A 10,684-nucleotide genomic window follows, 5' to 3' on the forward strand; every position below is an offset into this window, starting at 1 on the left:
CCAGATGCCTGTCCCCTCCCCCTCCAGACGCTGGTCCCCTCCCCCTCCAGACACAGTTCCCCCGTGCCCAGTGGCTGCACTCACTTCCCTGACCCACCACAGGGTGAATGAGGTGGACACAGCTTATCACAGGCAGCCAGGACACTGAGTCTGAGTCTGCGCTGGCTCTGTGGCCCCCGAAACAGCTGTGCGCCCTAATATTCTATGTGTTTGCGTTTTTACCTCCGGCTCATCAGCACGCAGAGGGCTCTGTGAGCCGCCCCTCCTTCAGCAGAAAGAGGGCGTGAGCATCGTCCTCAAACTTTATTACCTCAAAAATGAGTATCGCTAGTGTTTTTAGACGAGATTGCACCCTCTGCTGCAAAATTTGGTTTAAACAAATTGTAGTTCTCCTGATATGTTCTTTATTTCCCTGTGAATTAAGCAAAGGGGATGTCGATGTAAGTATAACATCGTCTGTGACAGTGCGGTGGCCAGTGCGTAAGATTCAGGAGTGACGGCTTTGCTTAGAAGAAAACGAGATGAATGAGGAGAAACACCGGCTTTTTAACTGCCATGTGTTTCTTCCGAAAGGTCCGTGCAGGTGGCTTCGTGCTCTACGTTGCTGTAATTTTGAGCATGGCAGAACGACAGCTACATTTCGAGGGATCATACAATAAGAATTGTCAGAGAAAATACTACTAAGCTTGCACAATTTTATTTTTTTTTGCTAATTTCATGATGTTTAAATTGATATTGAAATCACTCATACGCACGCAATATCGATTATCGACCAAGTCCCTATAGTATTTCAGAATGAGAGTTTCGCCAAATTAGCTGTTGTGTACTAAGGAGAAAATATGCAAAAGCCGTAATTAATATAAGAATTTAGTATCTCTTGGCTTTCACTGCTTTATTGGAAAATTACTCGGTATTCCATCCTTCTGTGAGTAGGAAATAATGATTACGATGAACGGAGACCATTTTCCAGGTGCAGATTATTTTCCACAGTTAGGATCACAGCCTGCGGGCTCAGCCCACGGTCCGTTCCCCGACACCCTCTGCCCACGGACGAGGCGTCCGCTCAGCTGGAAGCCCTGCCGCGTGCCATCTGCCTGCCCCGCCGGGGAGCGGTGCCCACCCACGGAGCACGGGGGCCCGCTCGTCCTGGCGGTGACGTGGCCTCTCCCCCCCCACAGCCATCACGTGCGGCCACCCCGGGAATCCCGCCCACGGGCTCACGAGCGGCACCGCGTTCAACCTCAACGACGTGGTGAACTTCACGTGCAGCAGCGGCTACGTGCTGCAGGGCGCGGCGCGCGCCCAGTGTCGGAGCAGCGGCCAGTGGAGCAGCCCTGTGCCCACCTGCCGAGGTAGGTGGCTGGGCCCGCCCTCCCCTGAGCGGGCCGGCTGCCCCCCGCACGCACCCCTCGGCGGCCGCCGGCCCGTGGCTGCACAGATGGTCCCTCCAACAAGCTGGGGTTCTCTGCACCGGGGACGGCGCATCCCCCATGCTCGCCCGACCCCGCGTCACTCCTCACGTGTTTGGCATCTTGGCCTTGAAGCTTCTAGACTGAAGGGTGTATTTAAGAAGTTTTCATTGCTTTTCGATCTCCTTTTTAAAATTCGTTTTTTGGTTTTTTTTTTAATTGTCACGTAGATCTAGGCCAAACTCCGAATTTCCCAGACGTGGCCGTCTTGTGGTTTCTGTATTTCCAGGCACTTGAGCTCCCGATAGCTAAGGTTTCGCTTCGGTTTCTGTCCATTAAAACGCCTTTGTGGCAGCAGAGCCAGGGACCACAGCTCCTGCGTGGACAGTCACCCTCCCCACGGCAGGTGGGACCAAGCAGCTCTGTGCTCACGGGGCTTGTGTGCGGCCGGCCTCCCAGGCCGCTGAGTTCCAGCACAAGCGTCCCTGGCTCCGGAAGCGGACGCCTGGCCAGGCCCATGGCCCACGCTCCTGTGCGGACGCCCTGCCCCCCGCCAGCTTGGCCGTCAGGGCCAGTCTCGGTGACACAGAGGCCGTCCACACCCCAACTCCCGCGTCCGGCCTCCACAAGCGTGCGGATCCGCTCCGTCCCTTTATTTAATGATGGCACATTGGGTTAATTCGTAGTTTCTCATGCTTTACATCCGAGTTCACACGTTTTAAAATGACATGTAAGTTCAGTGCATAGTTAAACTAGATGTTGATCTGGACAGCAGAAAGTAAGCAGCGTGTTCTGCGTATCATGTTCCTGAGGCTAAACCGCCATCAGTTCTGGTTTCTTTCCCATTTTCTGTTGAATGGGTAAATAATTTTGTGATTGAAGTGAATTATAGACGCACGCAGCTGTTAGGAATGCTGCAGAGACCTTTGACCCGCGTTCCTGTGAACCTGGGCCCATCGCAGCCCGGACGCTGACGCTGGCACACGCGGGCCGACGGGGAACAGCCAGCAGGGCGAGGACCCCGGTCTCCGTCATCACCCGACACCGCCCATCCAGGTGCCACTTCTCTGCCCCCCCACTGGAAAGATGTCAGGCGAACGTGGGTAGATGACACTGTGCGGCCTCGGGACGCCGGCTCTGCCTGCTCGGTGCCTGGGGTCGCTCCCTGCAGAGCCTTCGGAGTGGCCGTGCGGGCACCTGGGGCCTGGGCTTCGGCCGGCCTTTCCCTGGGTCCACGTGTTTCTCCTGCTGCAGCTGGTGCGTGGCCCCATCTTTGCTTTTATAAAAAGGAGCATGTTTTTATTAACAGTTAATTAATTGTAATCTATACCTGTGAAACCTGTTATGGGAAGGGAAATGGCCATTTTAAATAACGGCTGTTAGAAAAATCTTCCAGTTCTTGGTTGGTTTTTAAAGAAATGTTTTCTCTTCCGTGGGATCGTGCGGGCTAATCGGTGTCCGTTAAGGTCTTCGGCTCGTTTTTCAGATGGGACTTTTGTTTCCCTGTTGAGTTGAAGGGTCCGTGGTTTGTCTTCTCGTTTTCTTGTCTTCGGAGCTGAGCTTCCGGCTTCGCACTTAATTTTAAAAGCCGCCTGTCGGGACGTGCGTGATGGAGGCTGAGGGGCTGGGCAGGTCGTCCCCGAGGGTCTGAGCAGGTAGAGCCAGGTTCAGCGCTGCTCTCTGCGGTCGGTCACCGGGACCACTCGGCCCCCTGGGCACCGCGGGTCCCCGGGGCTGGCCTGTCCAGCACCTGCGTGCTAAAAGGCCACTGTCCTCTCCAGTCTGTCCGACGCCCGCCGAGCGGTAATTCCGGTCACCGCGCAGGTCTTGGTCACAGTCGCACTGTGGACACGATGAGCCGTGGAGCCTCAGACGTGCCCTCCTGTGCTCCGTGCCCGCGGTTTGGGGTGTTCTCACCCGAGAGAGTGTGAGTCCGTGTGTCCTGTTAACCCAGGGTGGGTTTTGAGAGCACAGAACGTCATCCCATGCACACGGAGGGGTCTCAGAACCCCGCCCTGCCCGCCCGGCCTCCTGTCCAGAGAGGAGTCGGTGGGGGGTGCCAGCTCAGGGACCCCTGGGAATGAGCCGCCCCGTGCGCTGTGGGGCAGAGGCACCCGGCCGGGCAGTGTCCTGGGCAGTGTCCTGGACCACGTCCTCCCCGCTGCGACGCTCACTGCTCTGTCCCGTGGGTGCCACAGGCGCTCGGCTGGCACCGGGCACTGACCAGGGCAGGTCCTGCGCGTGGCTCCTTCCCGGGCCGGTCGCCCAGGGCGGAGGCCGCTCGGTCGGCCTTTTCCTTGCCGTCCTCTGCATTTGCCCTGCGTGCGCTGAAGGGGCCACGTGCGTCCACGGGGCCCACGACCCACCGTGCTTCAGGCCTGAACGGTCACACTCCAGTGAAAGCGCGATGTGAGCTCCCTGCGGCAGGTCCCACGTTACCGTTTCCATAACGAAACCTTGAACGAGGTGCCTGATTTTAAGCTTTACATCGAAGACGCCTGTTGTCAGGAGACCAAGGCGTGGGCCTTGTGGCCCAGGGCAGCAGCGGACCCGGCAGGAGCAGAGTTCCTGGGGGGCCCGGCTGGACGGCGTCCCCTGCGGGCTTTGCAAAGCAACGGGGAGTCCGCCTCCGCCTGCCTGCCCGCCACCTGTCACCGTGGAGCGTCCCTGACACCACGTCACGTGCTGTCTCTTCCAGTGGTCAACTGCACGGACCCGGGCTTCGTGGACAATGCCGTCCGCCACGGGCAGCCGAGCCCCGCTGAGAGCTTCGTGTACGGGACGAGCGTCATGTACCACTGCGAGGAGGGCTTCTACCCGCTGGGCTCGTCCGCCCTCAGCTGCACGGCCACCGGCCTGTGGGACCGCTCCCTGCCCCGGTGCCTGGGTGAGCGAGGGTCACGGGGGGTGCTGCGCACACAGCCCTGCAGGAACACGGGCTTCTCATTTCCAAGTATTCAAAATCTCCACCCCCTTGCCCCACCACAGATTGTACTAATTATTATGCTGTCTGTATGGATTGGCCAGAAATCACAAACAGAACTCAAACCGTTTGGGGGCGGCGGTGGGGGACACGGGCATGCTCGCGGGGAGAGGGGACCCGGCTCTGGGACACCCCGGGGCTCCCTCTGTCCCTTCCTTCCGCTGGTGTCTCTGCCGCCCGGCACGTGGCCGTCTCCACGGCTCAAATGTGGGGCCGGCGGCCGCAACACCCTGGACCAGGCTCAGCAGTGCTGCCCGGGGCTCTGGTCCCCGCCTGGACCCCGAGTGGACAAGGGCGGGGCGCCTCCAGGGCTTGTGGCCCGCCGGGAACCCCATAGATGGCCTCGTAGCGACCCCCGCCTGACCGGTGCATTTGGGTAGGGGGTGGGGGCGCCGCCCCTCAGGGTGGGGGCGCTGCCCCAGGCACACGCGACGCCCGCCGTGGCCCCGGAAACCGTGCTCATCAGCGGGCCGTCGACTGTGAGGATTAACAAGATCACGTTTTCGGTTGATGTTGTGTTTGTTTTTGCTTCAGCCAAATAGCCAGTCTGTCTTTCTTCGCCTTGAAAAAGCGTGTTGTCCTTGAGCTCAGAAAAGAATCATCATCTTGTTAAAACAGAGCCTGAAATTTAGGGAAAGGGGTTCCTGCCCTCGGCCTTTTAAAAACCAGCCAGAAACCAACAGCCTTTAAAACGAAAATCCTGTCTTCCTAATGCTCGTTCTGCGGGCATGAAGGAAGTGGGGGCTCACGACCGCGTTACGAATCGCATTTGCTGGGAAAAGGCTGCTGGCCCATTTTCGCACTTACAATGAGAGCGTTTCGGCACGTGTCAGACTGGTCGGCCCTGGAGGCCTTTCCCTGCCCGTCAGGCCCTTCCTAAGCCCCCCAGTCCACATGGAAACTTATCCGTAATTCCGACGGTGACAACACAGCTTCCCTGGAGAAAAAGAGTGAATGTGACCAAAAATGCATCTAAAACTGCATCACGCTCTCCATCAAATTATATCTGCTTTGTGGTTTTCTCTGCCTTCACACAGGGGCTTCGTTCAGAGAAATTAGGTTTTTTTCTTTTTCTCCCCAAACATTTCTTTCGAGCCTTCCATGGCTCGCGTGAGGCTTCCATTAGTTCTGGAATGAGCCAGTGTGCCCCAGAGCTCCAGACCAGGCTTCCACTGACTCGTTCACCTCGGCGGCCAGTCCGGCCACGTGTGGTCAGTAGCGGTCAGAATCACCATGCACACGGGCGGGCACACAGGTCCGCAGAGGGGCCAGGCTTCTGCTTCACTGATTTTTTTCTGTCTTTTATTTCTCCTGGAACTGGTAATTTACCACTCATTTCACTGATACAGCTCAAATTAGCTTCTTTTTAGGCCTCTATCTAGATTCAGTCGTGGTCTCTGATGAATGGAGACAGCGTCAGCACAGAGCCAGCTTTTCACGCCAGCTTTCCGGCCGATGGCACTTTGCAGCTGCCAGGGGTCAAACGCTGTCACTCTAGGATGGCGCTCAGTGGCCTTTGAATAATTTATTGGGAACTTGAGTCCAGTGAACTGTCTGCAAGTAGCGTACGTGTCCATTATTAACCCTAATTTGGGACTTTATAGAAAGGGAGAGAGAAATCTTTATTATCCTATATTAATCTGGTTTTCAGAACATGTCATTTTGACGGATAATTTATGAATTGATGATGGGCCTGATCTGGTTTAATTTTAAGAACATGTATGGGAATACTAAGATTGTTTTTAGAACAACTTGAGGAACAAGATAATTTATTATTATTATTATTAATATTTCACTTAAACTTTTGAAACTGCTACCTAATCAAAGAAAAATTGTTAGAATGGTCTTCTTAGACCTGTGAACTAGAAGAATGAGCATATTTGACCGAGTCTTTTCCCCAAGCAAAGTATATGATTGTCGTATTAGCTGAAGAAATAGGGCAAATAGTCTTGATGGATCTGTGTCAGTTTCTAACATTTCAAATAATGCTGCACATTTGGAGTACAGCTAAGGGTGATGGAAAGATTTTGCCTGGAGTGAGTTTCTCTTTGAAAGCCAGTATATAAATTTCCCCCTTAAGCAAAGCTACCTTAATTTAAGATTTTTTTTTCCTTCTTATTTTCATTGACAAAACCTTTCCTCATCTGCAGTAATACGCACACTCGGGGTGGGGGCGCGTCATCAGGAAACTGGTATTTCGCATGTATGGGGAGCGGCAGGGTGAGCCGGAATCGGCGGTTTTAGTTAACAGGCGGCATTTGTAGGGGTGTCTAAGTGGGAGACCCAGCAATGCCAAGTGGTGTGACAGGAATGACTTTCCCGCTAACTGTTTTCCTCAGCCATATCCTGCGGGCACCCGGGGGTCCCCGCCAACGCCGTCCTCATTGGGGAACTGTTCACGTACGGGGCCACGGTCCGCTACGCGTGCAGAGGGACCCAGACCCTCGTAGGCAACAGCACCAGAGTTTGCCAAGGGGACAGTCGCTGGAGCGGGACCCTGCCACACTGCACAGGTGAGCGTGACGTGGTCGTCATCCGAAGGACCGTGTCATGGCACGATTACTTCGCTATCGCCCTTGTTCCAGGTCCAGCCCGAAATGCTCTCTTGATATGTTACCGTCCTCATCACCGTCATCGCCAGGAAATGCCTGCTCCTCCCACTTGCTCCTGTAGGGGTCCAGAGGTTTCTCCGTCACCCAGGCCGGGACCCTCGCTCGCTTTGGCTCAGTGTGTCCCCGTTTGCTCTCGCCTTTTCTGTGCTCCCTGTCAACGCTCCCCCCCTCTGCTCTCTGCAATCGATCATCGATCTTCCTTGCAAAGAGTAATCGCCCCATTTCTCTCACGAATGTTTCTTAAATAAACAGCATTTGGTTGTTGAATCGGCAGCTCCGGACATAAGTGAGAAGAATCGGGTCTCTCGCCCGACTCCGCTGGCTTCCCGGTGCCCCTTGACCCCGTCGCCCCTCTACGGTCCAGGGGGTGCGCCCAGTGAGTGCCGCCCGCCCTCGCCCTTCCCAGGCATCAGCCGGCACCGTAACTGCGTCTTAATGGGCTGCTTTTGTTTCCGTCACCCAGGGGCGGCTTGTTAAAGTGTCCGTTTTCGTGCTATGCTAAGGTCCTGTGCTCACGGGGTCCAGGATGCTGCGGCACGGCCGCCGCCCGTATTCACGCCCATCTAAGCGACTTCCCGTTCTCTGTGAACGCAGCCGCGGATGCGAACGGCGCAGCCACATTGTGCGCCGCCGCGTGTGTTCCGTTCCGCAGGACACAGCCCCGGATTCTGCGGAGACCCAGGGACACCAGCGCACGGGTCTCGGCTCGGAGACGAGTTTAAGACCAAGAGCCTCCTCCGCTTCTCCTGCGAGGTGGGGTACCAGCTCCGGGGCTCCCCCGAGCGCACCTGCCTGCTCAACGGCTCGTGGTCGGGGCTGCAGCCGGCGTGTGAAGGTGAGTGCATCTGAGCCCGCAAGGCGACCTTGACGACCTTGAGAGTCGGGCCGCGCGACTCGCTCTGAATGCCGGTGGTGCCCCCCGGACACCCTGGCGACTCGGCCTGTTCCTACCACGGAGCTATTGTCCCCAACAAGAATATGTGAGAATCATTAAAAAGCGCAAGTGAGCACAGAGCGGTAGCCTGACTGCGCCTCGCGTGACTTAGTTCTGACCCTTATGGTCTGTAACCTGAGGTCTTCTCCTGACGACGGCCTCTGTGTGGTTCGCGTGCTTGCGGGGGGCGAGTCTGAGTCCTGAGCTCGAGAAGCCAAGTCCCAGAGCGTGGGAGTCGCCGACGGGGTTCCTGCAGCCGGCGCCGGTTTCCCGTCCCCCGGTGGCCTCGTCCAGAGCCCCGTGTCACGGAAGGGCCTAGGGCGCGTCTCCGTGTGAGAGCTCAGGCTGAACGGGAGAGGTGCAGCGGGAGGCGGTGGGGTCCGCAGCGGTGACGGTAAAAACGCCCCGGACGCCTCATAGCCGCTGCGTCACGTGCTGGCCGCCCCGCATCGGCAGAGCGAGCCGCGGTGCCACCGACCTGTTCAGAGTCCATCAGATGACTAAGTTAGAATTCATACGGAGGAGCCTCTAAGTGTTAGAAATGTCGTGCGTGCAAACGTCTCTGGATTTTCGAGACTAAAATGATGATACAAGTTAGTTAAATCTCTCTTTCCGTGTGTGAGAAACATTTATATCATCCGAACAACCTGAATAAGCTTACTCAACATCGATATCAGACATATAAATCAGATTCTCGTAATATTCTTTTTACTCTACTGCGCCATCCGTCCTTGTGGCTTTTATTACATACGTTGTATAGATAAATAGTAAATAACATATATATATAATTTACCCATATTTTACATAACCTATTATATACAATCTACATAATATAAAATTATATATATATATAAATAAGACAATTCTGTACATATGTGTGTACATGAATATATACACCATATACATGTCTGTGCATATATGTGTGTGCATACCCTTATTCAGAGTCAAAGATAATCTTGAAAATATATAGATATATAGACATAAATACAGATGTATAGATATATTTAAATATGCTAATCCAAGGTAAGTTTTTGCTTTAAATTGCCCCTTGACCATCAAGTTCATATAAATGTAAGCCTACAGAAGTGGACTGACATATGACATAATCGTAGTGGCAGAATGTCACCTGCAGCCGTGAATTTCGAGGTTAGAATTATTTTAGTGACTGAAGCATGTGACTATACATCAGCAGAGGTTTTTACTACTCTGACACGATTTTCTCAGTTTCCTCCCCTCTTGTACAGATTTGAATATTAAAATGATAACCTCTCTTTCTCACTGAAACCAGAGCGTTTTCTGCTCTAGAATATTGTCCCTCGATGTTGCGCGTGACTTTTGTAATCTACAATTACGCACAGTCTAGCCTTTTCCCTCTCGGCCACAACTCTGAATTATTGGTCAAGAATGCGTGTGAACACGATAAAAGTTAAAGATTTCCACTTCAATGCATGACACGGGAAAGGGCGCCAGGTGAGCCTCCCGACCCAGAATAGCTGAAAAACCAGGAACAAGTGAGACACTTACCTTAGTTTCTGAAGAGCGCGCGACTCTGTTCCCTGGGAGAAAATCCAATGCCCGAGGCGAGCGTCACCCGCTGCCGCCAGGCCCGCTCTGCGTTTTTCTTGCCGTGAAGCAGGAAAGCGGAAGCAGGTGGCCGGGGACTTGGCAAGACGAGGAAGTGGCCTTGCGCGGCCGAAATGGAATTTGACCCATGAGGGATGCGAGAAGGGGGAGCTGAGTGTGGCATTGGGGGACTCGGCGGGAGGCCGGGCCGACGAGCCTCAGCGACGCTTGTGCCGCAGAGCGGGCAGCGGACTCCTGGCCCTAGCGGTCGTGCCATGCTGACACACGCCGGAGCGCGGCCAGTCAGCACGTCCTCGTGCAGGCGGGCGTGTCGTGGAGGCCCAGCCCGCCCGGGCATCGTGAACAAGTGCACCCCCTAAAATGAGGAAAGCATGCTGGAACTAAGCAAAAACGCGTTAGGACTAAGTCTGAATAGATCTCTCGCAAAGATCGAAACTGATGACAGGACCCCAAAAGTCGACCACGAATTTTAAAGCGCACTGGAGCAAAACCCAGGACCTCTAAAGAAATGGCATAAGCCATGAAACATCTCCTCCACGATATCCAGCATATGATAAAAAAAAATTACTAAATACGTACGACTCAGAACGATAAGACCCATGGTCAAACGAACAAAATACCAAACAATAGAAATTGATCTTGAGATGACTCAAATATTAATGCACAAGGACTGAAAACAGCTATTAAGAATATGGTACGGAACTTAAAGTAATTTAGAGTCATAAATAGGGACTCTTAACAGAAAAATGAAAATAATAAAAGACAGCCAAATGGACGCTCTGGAGTCGGAAATCCACATCTGCACAAAAGCTTTGCTGGACGAGCGTGGCAGCCGGTGAGAGATGGCACAAGACTCACTTGACTTGAAGACAGGTCGGTGAAGTTTAAACTGAAAAACGGAGAGAAAAAAGCTGTAGAAAAACACCCCGCACAGTAATTTACTATAGGACCATATCCGGCAGGTTAATGTGCTTGTAACTGGGGTTCCAGGAGGAAAAACAGGGAGCCGAACGCAGGAAGATGTTTGAGACAACTATGAGTTAAAGGCCAACCAAACTGCCACTCAGGGCGGCCCCTCGCTGGGCCCCGCGCGGGGGCGCAGGGTACGGCACGGGGGGCGCAGGGCACGGCAGGGGGGGTGCAGGGCACGGCACGGGGGGCG

At 54.4% G+C, this 10,684-nt stretch overlaps 1 protein-coding gene across 1 annotated transcript in view; it reads left to right on the forward strand.

The window, feature by feature from the left end:
• CSMD1 (CUB and Sushi multiple domains 1) overlaps positions 1-10,684 on the forward strand; it is a 1,232,804-nt gene that overhangs the window by 1,193,887 nt on the left and 28,233 nt on the right. The window contains exons 57-60 of the mRNA XM_015591800.1: positions 1,179-1,352; positions 4,108-4,296; positions 6,732-6,905; positions 7,657-7,839. Coding sequence (XP_015447286.1) covers positions 1,179-1,352; positions 4,108-4,296; positions 6,732-6,905; positions 7,657-7,839 — 720 coding nt within the window. The remainder of the gene's footprint in view (positions 1-1,178; positions 1,353-4,107; positions 4,297-6,731; positions 6,906-7,656; positions 7,840-10,684) is intronic.

This window comes from Pteropus alecto, unplaced genomic scaffold (genome assembly GCF_000325575.1).
Source record: "Pteropus alecto unplaced genomic scaffold, ASM32557v1 scaffold35, whole genome shotgun sequence".
In the NCBI taxonomy this organism is placed as follows: Eukaryota; Metazoa; Chordata; class Mammalia; order Chiroptera; family Pteropodidae; genus Pteropus; species Pteropus alecto.